The following is an 18977-nucleotide window of genomic DNA, read 5'->3' on the forward strand; positions in this document are numbered from 1 at the left end:
CCTAAAGTGTATTAATAGAGTTTCAGTGCTCAATCTCAACCCAGTTTTGCTTTCAAACACACCTGTCTTTCATATATCAGCAGTTTTGACCTATAGCTGGGCTGCAGTACACTACAGCAATTACTAATGTTGCTAATTTATATATAAATAGCTATCAAAATCATATGTGTTGTAAACTTTAAATACTTGAGAATTTTCGTATTTACTTATTACAGATTTCCATTATTAGTTTCAGTTCTGTATTTGCATGGTTGTTGATTAATTATTGCTCATTCTTGGTGGTGGAATAAAATTAGCATTGCAACACATTTTTTAATGTAATAAACACTTTGATTTGTTAGACCTAGCATTCAGCAATACATAGTGTATATTTAAGTTACTATTGCTTCTCTCTTATACGCAGACACAAATTCCAGAACTTGAAACCCCGTCTTCTGAAAGAACACGGTCTTTTATTACCTGGCTCCAAGAGAACAGATCATTTAATCCAGTTCTTTATATTTTGAAGTAAGTGCTTTCGAAATGCAGTTGAACTGCAGTTAAAGTGGTTCTATCCTATTTTTGAAAATTGTATTTTTTAAAGGTTAATTTAATTAGAATTGGTGAGGCAGATGATTTTTTTAAATTTACTTATAACGTGCTGAAAAAATAGTTTTTTATTTTTAGTGGCCAATATAAATGCACAGATTAGTTGGATTTATTTAGAAAAATTGATTTATGTATAAAACGATGTGTACAAACACTTCAAACAAGTGTATACTAGTAAATAAACTAACAGTTTATTACAGTACAATATCTGCATTTACATTGCAAAACAAAAATGATGCTTGTAATTTTTTTTAAAGCAGAATGGTTCTGTAATATTGAAAGACCTGTCTAATCTTTTTTTCCAATCTTTTGCAGGGACAATACTTCTGCCAAGACTAACTTTTTCCAGCATTTAATTGAAGACCGAACAGAAGCAGCTTTGTCTTATTATGAGTTTCTCCTACACATTCAGCAACAGATCTCCAAATAGATGGTAGATTAGCACTGTACCATGAAGGTAGTAGTCTTAAAATGGCAGCAATATGGTAAAACGTTAGAGGAAGGAAACTTTCACCTTTCCCTGTATGGCCAGGTGGAAAGTATCAGAAGATAACAGTAATCCTACTGAACTGGTAAAGCTGTAAGAAGGAAGTGTATAATTTATTAACTAATGCCATAGTATTTTATGAGAAAAGCTAAAAACAATTGTGAAATGAGATTTGTCTGTAGTCAGAATTACAGCATTTTAAATAATTGGTCATCTTACCTGTTTCCTGTAGTGCAAAGAAGAATGTACCGTTTCTTAGTTGCTTTCAGCTGTCAGAATTATGTATCTATTCATGGAGAGAACCTTTCTTAGTGAAATGTAACCGGATCTATGAAGTTTTCCTACAATGAATACAAATAACTGTTTGATCTGGGGAAAAAAGCAGATGTGCATGGTTTTGTGTTTAATACAGTTTTTAAATCAATGGTTCCTCCTTTATTGAGAAACTCTTTTTTCAGGGTTGTCTGCAGCAATTCAAAGACACTTGCTTTGATGTACATAGCTAACTAAGCTTTGTAAAGCTGTATAACATGTAACTGCTTATAGGAAAAGATTCCGAATGCGTGCCGCAGTGTTGAGTTACATTTGAGGGTATCATCTCCTGTCCCATGAAGAGCTGTGGAAGTCTGAATATTTAAGACTTTTGTGCTTGTGCCATCCTCCAGTTTTATCTGGCAATAACTAACTCCTTCATAAACACACATTGTTTCTTTTTGTAATTCTCTTGCACATCTTTTATGTGAAATGTATTTATTATCTGCTTATTAATTAAAAAAATAATATTTTGCTTGATGTCTTTTAGTTGTTCTTTTTAGCATTTATAACCTTTCAGGTATTTTTGTTAATAAAATTACATTTCTAGGCCTACAACTTGTATATGTTTGTTTAATATATATACCCAAGTTTTCATCACCTAAGTAATGTGTCCCTAAGCCAAGGGTTATGTCATTGGACCCATTCACCGCTGCTGTTCTTTACTACAGTGTCTGTCGTCTGCTTTCTGCTTGTTTTATGAAAGACTGTAGTATTAGCAGTCTTGTTGAAAATTCTGCCAAAAATGACTACCTGATTCTTGTGTATGAACTCTGGACTGACATAACCACTGATTATTGGACAGTCCCTCAAAATAACGATCCAGATACAATGTATAGGAAGACTTCAGTCCTTGATCACTTTGATGAGCCAAGTGCAAATGGTACAGTGGGAAATCATCGTGCTACATGTAAGCACTGCAGTGTATCTGTCTTTAGTTCAACATGAGCATCCTCCTACTTCAAGACACCTTTAAGTAAGTACATGATGTTATAATCCATAAATCGTGGTTTGGATCCCAGATTAATTACATTCATAAAGAATGTTCAGTATATAATAAAAAAAAAGTCTTGTTTTGCTTTTTCAGAGAAAGCACCCTGAGGTCCTGAAGAAGCTTGAGGCCACCATCAGTGGTGTCCAATCTGAAGAGACCTCAGTGAGTAGCTCATGCCTGACTCTCAAACCATGAAGTGGAAGGCCACCGACACTCGCCAAGTGAAGCAGACTTAAGTGATCTCCTGCCCGTCTCTATTGTAGACAGCAAAGACTTTCGCAAGACTTTTCGCAACATCCTCATCCACATCAGCCAGACACTTATTCCTTAGCACACTGCCAGCGTCCAAGATAACCAGGAGTCAAATGCAGCAAGCTCAAGACATCTGTCTAACCATAGATCTGTGGTCGAGCAGAGACTTGAGGTCATTTTTCGGAATCACGGGCCACTTCATTCAGGATTATGCACTATAAAGTGTAAATTGACCTGTCTGTGTTTTAAGGGCAAACACACTGCAGAAAACCGAATGTATGAGGAGACTATGACATGCTACAACATAGCAAACAAGATATTTGGTATAGTAACTGATAATGCTGCAACATGGTGAAGGCGTTCACCATGTTCTCAACTTTGGATTTCCAGGACAGTGACACAGATCAGGATGTGTCAACTGACGTTGATTTGGTTGATGCAAGGAGCTGTATTATTTGCCACCTGAATGAAGCCCCTGCTTTGATTACACTCTAACTTCTTGTCTGTGATGCCCTGTAGCAGGCTGGCCCTATAAAGGCAGTAATAATCTTTCTCAAATCATTTTACCTCAAATCCACCAAAGCCACGAGGTTCTAGAAGGACATTTCAAACTGCAAATTGCAAATGCCACATGGTGAAATAGCCAGTTTAAGATGATGAGGTCCATCCTTCGAGTCCCTGCAGAAGTTCTGTCTTAGCTTCGTGCCACTTGTAAGTTAATGCCTTATGAACTGAAACTCATAGGGGAACTATGTGAAATACTGGAGCCCTTTGAGGGAGCCACTGACAAGTGCCTGGGAAATCAGTTAGTCACTGTCAGTTCTGCCATTGTATGTGTTCGGGGTCTACGTCATGCTGTGGCACATATCAGGAAAACCTACGACATCAAATTTATGGTAACCATGCAGTGTTCCCTTGAGAAACACCTTGCCAATTTTGAGGACATGGAGTGTTACCAGATGGCTGCCACTCTGGACCCATATTTTAAACTGGATTTGTGCATGGGTGAAGAGGTGAACAGTGTCAGGGAACCTTTGACCAACAAGGTCATCTCTGTCTCCAACAGTATTCAACATAAACGCTGCCAATGGTGCGGCTGTCAGCAGACGTGCCGTCAGCTCCCAGACTGACTCCTTCAGCAGGGGCAAGTCCAGCAGCGGAAAAGCTGCTGGGGTTGGTGGTCTCCAGACCTCCCCCAAGATCTCCGGCAGCGAAACTGCTGCGGAGGAAGGTGGTCTCCTGCCAGTGGAGATGGCAGAGGCAGAGGCAGCTCCTGCTGCTCTGCTCCTGCTGATGGAGGTGGCGGAGGTGGGAGCAGCGTGTAGACTACCCTTATTGCAGGGGACTGGTGTGGCTCTCCCTCACTGGCTGAGGAAGGTGATGGAGGCAGCGGCAGCACCTTCTCCTCTCCTCAAGGTGGTGATGGTAGGGGAAGTGATACCAGCAGGCACTCACCCTCTGCTGGTGGAGATGGGGACAACAGGCATTCTTCCTCTGCTGGTGGAGATGGGGTGAGGAGGCATTCTTTCTCTGCAGGTGGAGATGGGGTCAGCAGGCATTCTTCCTCTTCTGGTGGAAGTGGGAACAGCTCCCTCTCGGGCTCTGGATTCCCGCGGTCCCCACGTCTGGGCGCTGGAGGCCGTGCTACCTGGGCTGCTGATCTGTTTATAGCTGCCTCCAGGTAGCAGAGGACCAACTCCACACCTTCCTCCAGGGATTTTGGGGTGTGTTCCCTCTCATAAGCCTCCCATCGCTCCCTGTCCATCAGCCACAGGACCCGGGTGGCTATGGGCATGGACTGGGCCTCCAGCCCAGCATTGTCCAGGATCCAGTCCCTCAGCTTGACGGCGTCTTCTGACATTTTTTGTTGGATTGCTCTGGTCTGCGTCTAGGAGGCGCTGGTAATCCCATGATGACACCACGTGTCACAAAGAGGGCTGCAGTGGGTGACATCAGACCAGCAACCAGGAACCAGGAAATAAACAATAGAATGGTAGAGTTGGGTGGAGCTGAGCGATTGGTTTCGCTCAGCATTTAATAATGAACAGAGAGACAGAAAATAAAAGGTTGTAAGACAAACAAGACACAGGACCCGGCACTCGTAGCCAAAACAAAAAGACAAACAAAACGAACTGTACAGACAAAACACAGTGAGCTTCTATTTTAACTATTATTATTATTACAATTACCTCCGTCTCCAATCCTGTTCTCCACTCACCGAACACACAACCCCAAGTGAGTGAAAACATGTTGCTTTTATGCAGCTGTACCGAGACTCGATTACTAATCAGTCATTCAATTGGAGTCACGGTACAACTGCACGTGAATTAATAAAGTGCAATTCCCCGTGCTCACATATTATTACATTTTACTTGCACGTGAAGTGCTGTGCAATCCTCGTGCCTAAATACAAATATACGTTTTAAACACTTGTGTTACACAGACCCGTTTATATCCCATGTACCAATGCCTATACACCAACGTTAACACACAACATACAACAGAGAATACACACGGGCGGGGCACTTTGCCACAGGTTATTATATATTTAGCCCTTAGGCCAGCCATGCAAAAAGCTAAAAGATCACAGCTATTTTCTAAAGCGTTCATTATATTACTCTTTAAAAACTAATATATAATTTCTATACCTTATAGCAATGCATCTAATATAAAATAGATAGTAAATTAAAATATATGCCTACCTTCCAGTATATGGAAGAATAGTGTAGGATATATGAAAAATACAAACTGTCTTCAAAAGGCAGAGACTTCTGAATTCGATCAAAACAACAATCAGTTTTTCAGAGACCCTCAGAGCATGGACGACATCAGCTTGCAAGATCAAGTTGAATGGTATTGAATGGGGTCTTGCTCAGGGCTTATATAGGATTTTCCAACCATTGAATACATTTGAAATCCCAAGTATATCTAATCATCACTTGGCCTTGAGTTATTTTCATTGGAATTTAAGCTATAATAAACATTTTAAGTATAACAGCCTTATTTAACTGCCATTCTCAGACTATGCCTGACCTTTCTCTGTTTCTAAAAGTTGCTTGCTCAAGCAGGATTCAGACACCCTGTTTTCTTGCCAAGACTTTTGAATAATATGAAACACAATTTTAAGCACTTCTCCAAATTCACCGCATGAAGTCCATTTTCTCCCAAAGAAAGTCGCTACTTATTTGATAAGAAATGATACTGGACACAACTCCCCTAATTCGTGGAATGCTCGCTTCGACTGCCAGGTTTTCTTATCATAGAAAGACCTTGGATTCAAAACTGCGGACTACAAGTAAATCTCACTGTGACTGCCAAAAAGAACCTTCATATCTAGCACCGCTCTGCTTGCAAGCAGATAAGGGCAAGGCTTTTTCTGTAGGTTTTTTGTGTACAGTTTACACTTTATTTGTCTAATATTCCAACCCAACAGTTCCTTTTTTATTGTAGTAAAACTAAATATTTATATTATTTAATTTAATGGATATTGTAACATCTAAAATATTTTTTGTTTAGTTGGAGAAAGAAAATTAACTAATTCTTAAATTGATTAAATGAAATGCTTGCTCCTGCTTTTATAGTCTATGTATATTACAATAGAGGCTTAAACAAGCAAAAACACTTGTTAGCTTAAGTATTATGTTTTTTATTATATCAAAATACTTAAAAAACAATATTTCTCTTCAGAGTTTTGTCACTCTATTATTAGATCAGAATACTTTTTTTTAAATTTATTTAAAACCTTTATGCTTAATAACAACACAATCAAATAGGTCTTTTTAGTTTCAAATATTGTTCTGTCTAAAAAAGGTTACCCTTTTGTTTTTGCCAATTTGTAATACCTAGCCTCTTTGTTTAGTTCCCCCACATGCCTGCTTCTTTCAAGGTTACAGGCTTCCATGACTCTATGTGCATTAATAACAAAGGCACATAGACAAGCTTTTTCAGTTTTCTTAGTTCAAATCATTATAACCTGTTCATAATTTGTTGCAATTTTATTTATGCTGGTTTTATATTCTTTAAAACACAGTACAATTATTACAATAGTCTGACAGTGTCAGTTAGTACTGAACTTTTGTTTTTAACTGTAATATATTCTTTCAGCAATAATGTTATTTGTATAACAGTTTAACTTTAAATTATTTTATAACATGTATTTCTAATTCAGTTACTTTGGTATAAAAGTTGCTCCTAGAAATGGGAATATTATTTTGCTCCATTGATTTGTTATGAAGTCATTTAAGCTTTTAATGGAAGGAAGTTTTTTTCATCTATTCTTAATATGTTAGAATGTAATAGTTTTATAGTGACTGAACTAAGTTTGACCTTTTTCTCTGTTCATACAGAATCCAGTTGAAGCAGGTTTTAAGACATCCTAGCCTTTTGCCAGTTTTTGGTGTTGATTAACATGAGGCATTACCATAAGCATTTTCTAATACTCCTACTTTCTATTTTCCGAATGTGATGAAAGTAAAGTAACAAAAGAAATTGGCTACTTTTTCTCATAAAACTGGAATATGCTAACAAGGCCTTATGATAAGAGCCTGCCAAGTTTGACTCCTTCCAGCAGGTGCTTTCATAGACTGCACACAACAGATAGCTATTGTTTTCTACTGAGTATACAGATCTTTTTGAAAGGAACATATACAGTATTACTATAATTATTAACAAAGCGTATATCATACTACTTCAGTCAATACAGGCCAGTTTAAATCATCCAATTCATGTCTAATAACTCAGCATGTTCCCAGCAGAATTTGAACACCAGGCTCAGCTCGGACTGGTTCTGCAAACACCACGACAGGCCTGTGCATCCAACGTTTTACATCAGAGGTGTGGGCAACCAGGGTCTTTACTTGATACCTACAAAAACTTAAATCTTGTTAGCTGGGCTCCCATCTCTGCATTCTCGTTCCTATCGTCAGTGGGCAAAAACATTTTAATTGAATCTGGGTTCACTAAAGAACCGCTCACCCTAACAACTGAGACCTCCCATGCAAAGGGTTCCAGTGATTTATAGTACAAAAAGCCAAGGCTACCTGTGACAACCCCAACTCTAGAGCAGAGATAGGTAGTGTGAGAGTAGCTGAAGCAGGGAGACCAGCAAGGAGAGTTACAATAATCCAATCTAGAAATAACAAGAGCCTACACCAGGTGTTGAGTGGAATAAGTAGATATAAAAGGGCAGATTCTAAAGATGTTGCTAAGAAAGAAATGACAAGTATGTGTTAGTGAAGAGATGTGTTGAGAACAGGAGAGGGAAGGATTCAAAATAGCATGCATGTTTCTAGCAGAAGGAGAAAAAAGATTGATAGCATCAAGGGAGACTGAGATTGAAAGTGCATAGGAAAGACAAGTAGAAGGAAAGTAAATGAGGTCGGATTTAGAAAGGTTAAGTTTGAGGTAATGTGAGTGTGTCCAAGATGAGATTGCTGAGAGACAATATCAAATGCAGGAGGAGATATGGGAGTCAAAGGAAGGAAAAGAGAAAGATCTGAGTATCTTTAAAAACTCAAAAATTAGGGTCAAAACTTAGTACTGTAATGCATTTGGACCAAAGCTTGAATGAGAAGTCTTATCACAAAACACATTGACAGATCTCACAGAAGCATTTGTGTTGTTAAGTTTGTTTTTGATACTGCTGTAAACTTTTGCTGATGCATATATAAGACCTTCTATATTTCACCTCAGTTGTGAAGACAAAATGTCAGGAAACTATATTCATTTGCTTGCTAAATCCCCTAGTAAAGTAGTACGAAGGTGAAACATAACTTTCCATTACATAAGAGTAGGTGTTAAAACTTCATGCTGATATCACCAAGATAAGCACCAACTTAAGACATAGCTTCTTTTACTGTAAACTAATGTGATCCATGTGCATTTCCTTCCACCTGATGATGTGGATATCCATCTGCCTGGTGTTGATGGCTGAAGTGTAATGCTAGCTCCAGGGATCAGCCTATTTTGCCTCCATGGCACATCAGTACACATTCAACCACAGTGCAGCCTCCTTAGCACATCCCTCTGGACTGAGCTGAGCAGAGTACTCTGGGGTCTTCAAGTGGGCCCAGGACACCTTAAGAGGGCTCCACAGTGATTCTGGCTTCCTAGCATCAGCCCCCTCCAGTGACGCGGGAACTAATTTCAAACTGGGGGTGTTGAAAATGGAAGGGGGGCACCTTCGGCAATACAGTGTTTAAATATATACAAAATCGTCATTTTGTGTGAGTTTCACCATCAAAATATGCACACACCAAGTGAGTTTCATAAGGAATAAGACATAGCGTCACAAAGTCTAAAAACATTTCTGTAAGATTCAAAGCAACAATACAACGTATTGATGTTGCAGATCAAATGTAATGCCCTTAGATGCATTTTGAAAATAAATACAAATAAATACATTAATTTTCGACATTACATTTTTTTCATTCTATTCGTCACGTTTACGTGGTCTATTCATACTTTAAAAATTGTACTGGTCTATAACGTAACAAAGATCAGACTTGAAAACATGTTGCAGACACCCATGCTCATCTGGAAAGTTTCCGCCTTGTGTAGACGCTTTGGGAAACAAAGTTACAATTTTAAAGGCAGTGCACTATTGCTTGGCATTTGGTAGCAGTTGTTACTTATTAATATAGGGTTGGTAGATTTTTACATGTATTTATGTTCTCTCTACCTGTCTTTAAAGCTGTAATTAGCATCGTTTAACCATGGGCTGGATTAAATCGTGCTCAAAAATCGTTCTTTCCTCTCTCACTGTGAGGAGGATGTAGTCACTACACAATACACCGCTGATTTCGTAAAATACAGATGTCATGTCTGGGTACACCCGGCTTGTTAAACTTAACAAATAGCAAAATGTAGAATTAACAAAGAAACGACTTGAAGTATTAATGATCTCATGAGTTTTCATTAAAAGTGGCGTTGAAATTGCAATCGGGATATAAACCTGTTAGCAATCGAGCCGCGTGACTTTTATCTATGAGTAATTATTTAGAGTGGAAGAAAGATTGAAGTCAGTATAGATAGCAATGTAAATAAACATTAGATAATCCACATATATATCAGATTTGTTAGATTAAACTCTCTATGTGTTTTAATAGAACACAACTCTGCCGATTTAGTCTATCCATTTTACTCATCAACTGAAAAGGCAGATTAAAAAAATGAACCATTCAATGTACCTCCAAATTCATTTAAATTACGCTGCGTATGTTAAATAATATATAATGTATGCGTCCATTTTATGTATACCCTGCTACATTTTTACATATTGTACAATATATCGAGAGAACTGCCTTTCCAATTACTAATGACATTCTAGAGTACAAGTTAATGAGAGTTTTAGACGATGTATGGAGGATCGTGTCTGTCACCAGTATATGGCTCATTTATACATTATGTTCTTACAGACCATTTATTATATACGCTAACTCTGTACGTATGTCACACTTACGTGTCACACTTAGATTGTACATACTTGTGATGAAACCTGGTTCGAACATTATTTAGCATAAATCATAATCGGGAGATATACGGTGATGATGTTTATTAGGTACATACTGTTGATCTAGATAATACTGATCAGCTGTTTTTAATATTTGAATAATGTTAAATAATTATTTATAAAACATCCAGAAGTACATCAATATTAATAGAATTCCATGATTGTTTTTTTGTTTAAAAATGTATAGGATTTTAGTATTATATGGTATCATTTTGTAAGTTAATGTTTTGAAATGCATCACGTGAATCCCTTTTACAGGTGAAGTTAATGCATTGAGTTTGATACATGAGTAGTAATTTTGCAGAACATTCTTATATTTTTCATTAGTCATTGACTTGATATTGTGTTGACTGGAGATAGCATTAATCAAAAAGGTGTTACACTTTTTTGAATATTTAATTATTTTTCAAAAAGGACAATATACATGTGAGATCTCTGAATGTTAATTTTAGGATTTATTGATTTGTAGTACTACAAAATTCAAGACAAGTATTGACCCCCCTTGGCATTTTTCCTATTTTGTTGCCTTACAACCTGGAATTAAAATGGATTTTTATTTGGATTTCATGTAATGGACATACACAAAATAGTCCAAATTGGTGAAGTGAAATGAAAAAAATAACTTGTTTAAAAAAATTCTGAAAAATAAATAACGGAAAAGTGGTGCGTGCATATGTTTTCACCCCCTTTGCTATTAAGCCTCTAAATAAGATCTGGTTCAACCAGTTACCTTCAGAAGTCACATAATTAGTTTAATAAAGTCCACCTGTGTGCAATCTAAGTGTCACATGATCTCAGTATATCTATACCTGTTCTGAAAGGCCCCAGAGTCTGCAACACCACTAAACAAGGGGCACCACCAAGCAAGCGGCACCATGAAGACCAAGGAGCTCTCCAAACAGGTCAGGGACAAAGTTGTGGAGAAGTACAGATCAGGGTTGGGTTATAAAAAATATCCGAAACTTTGAACATCCCACGGAGCACCATTAAAGCCATTATTAAAAAATGGAAAGAATATGGCACCACAACAAACCTGGCAAGAGAGGGCCGCCCACCAAAACTCATGGACCAGGCAAGGAGGGCATTAATCAGAGAGGCAACAAAGAGACCAAAGATAACCCTAAAGGAGCTGCAAAGCTCCACAGCGGAGATTGGAGTATCTGTCCATAGGACCACTTTAAGCCGTACACTCCACAGAGCTGGGCTTTACGGAAGAGTGGCCAGAAAAAAGCCATTGCTTAAAGAAAAAAATAAGCAAACACGTTTGGTGTTCGCCAAAAGGCATGTGGGAGACTCCCCAAACATATGGAAGAAGGTACTCTGGTCAGATGAGACTAAAATTGAGCTTTTTGGCCATCAAGGAAAACGCTATGTCTGGCGCAAACCCAACACCTCTCATCACCCCGAGAACACCATCCCCACAGTGAAGCATGGTGGTGGCAGCATCATGCTGTGGGGATGTTTTTCATCGGCAGGGACTGGGAAACTGGTCAGAATTGAAGGAATGATGGATGGCGCTAAATACAGGGAAATTCTTGAGGGAAACCTGTTTCAGTCTTCCAGAGATTTGAGACTGGGACGGAGGTTCACCTTCCAGCAGGACAATGACCCTAAGCATACTGCTAAAGCAACACTCGAGTGGTTTAAGGGGAAACATTTAAATGTCTTGGAATGGCCTAGTCAAAGCCCAGACCTCAATCCAATTGAGAATCTGTGGTATGACTTAAAGATTGCTGTACACCAGCGGAACCCATCCAACTTGAAGGAGCTGGAGCAGTTTTGCCTTGAAGAATGGGCAAAAATCCCAGTGGCTAGATGTGCCAAGCTTATAGATACATACCCCAAGAGACTTGCAGCTGTAATTGCTGCAAAAGGTGGCTCTACAAAGTATTGACTTTGGGGGGGTGAATACTTATGCACGCTCAAGTTTTCTGTTTTTTTGTCTTATTTCTTGTTTGTTTCACAATAAAAAATATTTTGCATCTTCAAAGTGGTAGGCATGTTGTGTAAATCAAATGATACAAACCCCCAAAAAATCCATTTTAATTCCAGGTTGTAAGGCAACAAAATAGGAAAAATGCCAAGGGGGGTCAATACTTTCGCAAGCCACTGTGTGTGTGTGTGTGTGTGTGTGTGTGTGTGTGTGTGTGTGTGTGTGTGTGTGTGTGTGTGTGTGTGTATATATATATATATATATATATATATATATATATATATATATATATATATATATATATATATATAGATATATATATATATTCAGTTGATTTACCAAACATATAATTTATCCATTAAGGTGACTGTAGCAGAGGTTGTGATAACCAATGTGTTCAAAATAAGGCTGTGAAAAATGTAAGTAATAATTAATGAACACTGCTGTATTTAAATGCCGTTTGTGTGTCACTATATATTTAGTATTGATTACACTAAAGGTATTGCAATTGACTAGCTCCTATAACAATGGATGAGAAGAAACTCCCTGTCAAAGTAAATTGAGTCTGACTTGCTTCATGTATAAACCAGAAATGGGTTTTGTACAGACTGTAGTACAATTAACTGTTACAGATCAGTTTTTTTTCTATGGTTTTGGATAGCTGAAAAAATAGTTAAAAACCAAAACCAATATAAGATAATCGTGGTGGATGTGATAACATACATGTGTATTTATTATAAAATAAAATTCAAGGAGCAGACCATCAGGGTTAAACAGAGGAATGTGTTCTCAATTAGAGTTTGGTTAAACTTGGTTTAGTTGAAATCAAAGGATTCATGCATATTTTAATGCAACTAATAGTGATCAGTGTTATCGTAATTAAGCTTGGCAATTTAGTTTAGTTCTTGTACATGGTGGTTTTGTTCAAGTAAGAACATTCACCCGAACAGTTTCTTCTTAATCTGTCTTATTTCAATTCAATTTTAGCATCCTGGTAAGGCATTTGACATTATGAAAAAAAGCTTTCAGGATCATATATGCGCATTTGCACATAATATTGAGCTCTGGGCTTATAAAATGTTGATAATACTGACATTCTGACAGTGTTAGCAGAAAAACTGTATCATGCATTACAGATGGAATGAAAAATAAATCTACAGTCAAAATCAGAAGTGTTCAATGTGACTTATCTGCGATGTATTTAATATTGCCAAAATATATACAGTGCGCATACAGCATCTTGTATTGGAACTTTTAACATGTTATTCTTCAATACTCAGAATTTCAATTTGTTCACTAACATGCATGTAAATAGATTTTAACATTATCCACAAAACCATCTCATAATGCAGCACAATGCTCACTGGACACTAAATTATCATGAATATAAAATAGAACAAAAGTTTAAATAAATGATGAAAAGTAGGAAAAATGAATGAAATGCTATTCAACAAAACGTGCTAACAGATCTGATCGTAAAAGGCAGTTAGGCCAAGAACGGTCTTTTGTGCCATACTGTATTTGAAAAAATTAAGTCTGAGCTCAAAACCATTAACATCTTGGCATGTCTGCCTGAACTTGAGCACATCAACATAATGTTAATACTATTCAATATTGAATTCAGTTGCAAAATATTATAATATCAGTACTGACAGTTTACAAAAATAATTATTTTCTCCAATTTTTATTTTCCCTAAATGCATACATTATTGTTTATTGAATGGTCCTGGTGGGGAGAAATTAAAACTGTGGTTTGCCATGGTGTCTGTTTGCTACATTTGTCCATAGTTTAGCTTACTGTTTACTTTCTCACTGAGCATGTTTTCTTGATAATCCAGTTCACCCCTGCCAAAAAAGTTATATAGTATACTAGACTATAGTATAGTGTAGTATTACTAAAGCATTTTTTGGCAGGAACATGTGTTCTCTGAAGGTAAGGGCGCAATCTTCCTACCCAGTTGGAAACCTGTATTAGATTATGTTCTTGCTTCAACTTGCAAATATAAAAATATATTAAAGGCATATGGAAGCTTTGTTGTCATAGCTCGGGCAATTCAGAAAAGGGAGGTAGATTTTCTGCAACACCCTCATTGGTTGATACAATGCACCATTGTTATTAGGATTCTGATCTTGACATGCTCTCTTATCTTCTTTTTTAATTGTATTATTTTATTTGGAGACAGTATATACATGAATATGTTGATTATAATAACTAAGCCAAACTCTGTTTCTGTTCTGATTTCAAACTCCTTCAAGGTGTGTAAAGGCATGACAGTGAGCAGAACAGTGGTTGAGTGGTTGCCTCTTTGTTATTTTGTGTTGGATTAATAGTCTACTGATACTTCTATGTCTCTCCTCTTCATTTGTAAGCCTTATTGTTAGCATGTGTTGTATTTCATATAGTGTGGCATTTGATATGTTCGGTAAAAGTTAATTAACAGAAATGCCAACGAGTGAGCTTTGAAAAACAGTCAGATTTTGAGACACTATGAAAATGCATTGTGAATTCCTTGTTTTAGAAGTGAGACTGCTAAAATTGCCACAAAAAATCACCTTAATGACAGTGTGTCACTCAAATAATATGACAAACATTTTCTCCAGCTTTTTTTATTTTATTTTTATGTATGAACCAGAGAGGATCCCCCAATACATCTTCCAGTTGTATTCTCCATGAAGCTACACCACGAACAAAAATGGACGCAGATATTTTAATGTATCGTATCGGTTAAACTTTGAAAGTTGCAAATTCCTATCCTGCAAAACTGAGTACTGTTACATTAAACGCATCCACGTGATATTTGGACTTTTCCAAGATAACCGTATACAAACAAACGCCTTTGAAATTGCCATGTTAATAACAATAGCGTTCCTACCAACGACATTATAAAACCCACCCTTTGTCAACGAAGAGAAATAAAATGTTGGAGTTGGCACCTGACTAGTCAAAAACATCGAACTTTTTATTTTAAAGACTTTATGTCTGTAGAATTTTATTTGCTAATTAAAAAAGAGTCCTCCCCTTTAAATCTGTCGCAACCAATGGGCTGATACTGAAGCTGAGTGGAGGGCTGAATTTGACGAGTGAAGCTGAATTTATTTTGCATTTCTGGGCGCTGCTGTAGTTGTAGTAGTGACTAACACCACTAATATTACACAGCCGGGGCGAGGTGGCTGATTTTTGATTAATAAAGCAATTCATTATACACTTATATCATCACACGATGACAAATTTCTACAGGAAAGCAGAGTAATTCAAAGAAATGTTTTGGTTTGGAATTGCCAAGCTGCAAGTTGCAGCTCTTCGGGGAGCTTTCGCGTGCGCTGCTGTCAACACGAGCCAGGTTAAGATACTTTTTCAGGTAAGTTTAAACCAACATATTTTTTTAAAAAAAGTAGGGGAAAAGGCAAAAGATAAATCACTATTTAATTTAGCATGGAGCAAGATGTTCTGTCACTTAACAAACCAGTGTTCTCTGCTCGAGTACTTCTAATCTCGTGTTGTAATTGATTTTCTTCTGAATTATTTTTCTCATAACATTTTGTTTTCGCGAGGGAACTTTTTGGTGCGCTAAAAATCATAAAAGACAACTTTATTATGTACTCCTTTCCCCTTTCTGATAAGGATTTTTCTCAAATGATTATTTTTCATCTAATTTACAATTTGACCAGACCGTAAGATGTTAAATTAATGTTACATCTGTTTAACCAAGTGAAGCTCATGCACTCCTACTGGTACAGTAAAACTGTTGCTTGGAACCATGAAGAAACGCATTCCACAGGACTTTGTGTACAACTGAATTTGAAGTACTGTGCTGTATTCAACTTAGCAAAGCTGAATGTCTACTGATGTTTTAAATGCAGGTTATTACCCTTAATTGGCATACACTACCATTAGACTCCCCACTTGCCATTATTAATTCTAATTTATGTCTCTGAAGATGTGACAATATAATACAGAGCACCCCTCACCTCCTTGCTGGTCTGCTGAATTTAATTTTGCAGTTCTGGGCACTGCTGTAATATATTTAGGTAAGTCACCTGGCCCACAGAATAGCTCAATTGGAGAAGATGTCTCTGCCTTAAAGAGAAGTAGGGAGTCAGGTTAAAACCTAGGCCAACATCTTTTTTCATGGTTTGCCAGCCTGGGCCGATGTATTCATAGGAATATGATTCATCTGCTATGCACTGTAATAAGAATCCAGACTTCGCATTCCTGTAGGGATTTTCCACATTTGTTAGTGCAGAGAGTGCTCCTAATTAACTGAAACATGGATCTGTAACACCAACTCATTGCTGTTTAGATTGGTGCTTGCTGACATCCTGTCTTCTGGTCCTGTTGCTGTGCAAATTTACTAATGAGCAACAACAGGACAACATCCAAGTTTTACAGCTTGTTAAAACAGAACTGAAGTGCAGTGCATGCAAAAAGCGTAAGCAAATTTCAAGAGCTGAAACTGCTGTGAGATGAATGAATTTAAGCCACAGTTTTAAGCAGCAGTGTCTCACAATCCTGTGTTCAGTTTTACAGTAAGATCTAATTCCTTGACTGTTTACTGCTGGGCAGTTCCACAGACTGGGTCAAAATTTCAAAATGACCCTAATAATACGGGCATTATTTTGAAGGTAATTATCTATAGTTTTTGAAAATATGGCTTGCTTATGGAATAAGTTAATGGTTTGACACATACACAAAACTGAATGCAACCATGTGACAATTGAAATGTATCAGGGGTATATTGTAATTTATTTTCTTGTTATGATTTTGAACTGCATTGTAATTTACTGAAAGGTTACATCTGTTCAATAAGGACTTGTAAGTAATTATGTAAACAATTATATTAACAATCTGTTATATTTTAACATTTTGTACCGAGCAATTTCAAATACCATAAAAAATCATTTTTTTCTGAGGTAAAATCAAGGAGGAAGATAGATTCTATGTACTGGTAAGGGTATAATTGTAATTTAAGTCCTCAAACAGCACAGATATTCTGATACCATCCCCTTGTGGATAAAAAGTCAGTTGTTCTGAGTACGACCGACATCATGGTATTTTAGAATCATTTCTCCCTTGTCAAGAAACGTGGACAAATCATTCCTATCTGAATTAGTCCTAATTGGTTGACATACTATGCCCAAGTAAAAATCCACTTCATGATTATACTAGTGACTGCCCACATCTTTAACGTGTTTGAAGTGGTGGGACCGAAATTGTGACCTGCTCTGCTTTACATTTCTCTGTAGTTTTGTTGCCTGTGCAGATGTTGAGCAGCTTTGCAGTTTAGCATTCCCTGTGAAACCTGCTTGTGTCGCAGACATCCAAATAGATAGTAGCTTCCTTTTCACAGCAACAGCTCCAGCATTTTGTCTAGAGCTTGTAGAGCGATGAGACATTGCCGAGGTGGAACAGTGATTTATTGTTGTCTTTAACATACTGAGGCAGTCATAAAGGAGAGTAGTGAGTTGGTTCGCTAGAGGGATGACACGTAGCAGAGGGAAGGGTCACATTTAATGTTTAAAAAACATATGGGATACTGCATCTTTTTATAATTTATATCAAGGGGGTTATAAGAAAAATTAAACATCTTGTTTATTACAGTCAAATAATTACTCCGAAGGCTAGCATTGCACATAATGTCGGCTCTTGGGTTGAAAAGTGTGAGTTCAGAAATACTGTACGTTTTCACACAGCTAACAATTTTGAAATATTTAAAGCACCTTGCTCTATTTGCTTGGATCTTAAATCTAAACTAAAGCTAGCAAAAAAAAAAACAAGGTAGCATATTCTGGCCTGGTGGACTTCAGTTTAATGACTTTTTTAAAAGACTCTCCCATTGCCAATAAAAGAGTAGCGGGGACATTGCATTTCTTTAAAGTGGCTGCTCTATTTCAACAGCACTGTAAATTGTGACAAGTGAACATATTTTAATAGCGTTAAGGAATATATACTGAAGTATTTTGTATTTGCAAATTTGCTGCCACCGCCTGTGAAGTAACTTACAAAAAATGATGGTGATTAAGTAGATTCAAGAAAATGCACAGAGTCCTTTTCTTCAATCAGTTGCCAGGTTTATTGAAATATGCAGGGAGTCTGGTCCCAGGTACAGGACAAACAGAATACTCATCATTACAATATTTGCATGACATTAAATACCCTTCTGTATAGATGGTCCACCTCCCCTTTCTCTGACACTTAACCAATGGTCAAGGTACAACACATTATTCTGTTAATTTAGTGTGTGTGTGTGTATGTGTGTGTGTGTAGTCTAGTGTGACAACCTCTGAACTCAGTGCATTCTTCACACTCCTGGAGAAAAAAGGTCCATAAATCTGCCCCTTTGATCCCAGTGGCATTATCTCTTTCGATCTCTCCGAGAACCTCTGGGTCCAATGCCAGTCCCTGGGAGTCTTTTAGCCCCTTTATGCTTTGCATTCCAAAATCTTACAGCCTGGCCCCTTCTGGTCCACAGCATTGTTATCTTTTTAGCTTGCAGTCAATGCTGGGCAAGAAACTTGTAGACACAAGGTCTCTATCAATTGTAAGCAGTACATGCAATTTGAACCAAACAGTCTGCTATCTGCAATATTAGTCTCTTTTCAGAAAAAAAAACACCAGTATAGCTCTGCCAGTCCACATGCGTAGCAAACTGCTAATCAATTCTCAATCCATGTTTTCCAACAGCCTCTTTCAAATCTCCCAAATCATTTCTGATACCAACTTCATATTTCTGATGCCACATTATTCAAACCTGTGGCCAAAACAAGCTCTAAATTTTTACTCAACTGCAAATAATACTTGTGGTTTGTTGTGAAACAGTCCAAATTCATCCCAGTAGACCTCATATTAGGGGAATGTGCAGAGAAACTAGCATGATTCAGACAAGTGAATAACATAAAGTAG

At 37.4% G+C, this 18977-nt stretch overlaps 2 protein-coding genes across 5 annotated transcripts in view; both read left to right on the forward strand.

The window, feature by feature from the left end:
* The window catches only part of LOC121294942 (protein transport protein Sec24B-like), a 48316-nt gene extending 46409 nt beyond the window's left edge, over positions 1-1907 (forward strand). The window contains exons 23-24 of one of the 4 annotated variants that reach the window (XM_041219172.1): positions 404-507; positions 904-1907. In XM_041219172.1, coding sequence (XP_041075106.1) covers positions 404-507; positions 904-1018 — 219 coding nt within the window. In that variant the 3' untranslated portion in view covers positions 1019-1907. The remainder of the gene's footprint in view (positions 1-403; positions 508-903) is intronic. The other 3 variants (XM_041219182.1, XM_041219200.1, XM_041219191.1) reach the window with 3 other exon arrangements.
* A 13251-nt stretch (positions 1908-15158) lies between these two features.
* LOC121294957 (calcium uniporter protein, mitochondrial-like) overlaps positions 15159-18977 on the forward strand; it is a 46342-nt gene continuing 42523 nt past the window's right edge. Inside the window, exon 1 of the mRNA XM_041219212.1 lies at positions 15159-15435. Within this exon, the coding sequence (XP_041075146.1) occupies positions 15337-15435 (99 nt within the window). The 5' untranslated portion in view covers positions 15159-15336. The remainder of the gene's footprint in view (positions 15436-18977) is intronic.

Source organism: Polyodon spathula, chromosome 2 (genome assembly GCF_017654505.1).
Source record: "Polyodon spathula isolate WHYD16114869_AA chromosome 2, ASM1765450v1, whole genome shotgun sequence".
NCBI classification, from domain to species: Eukaryota; Metazoa; Chordata; class Actinopteri; order Acipenseriformes; family Polyodontidae; genus Polyodon; species Polyodon spathula.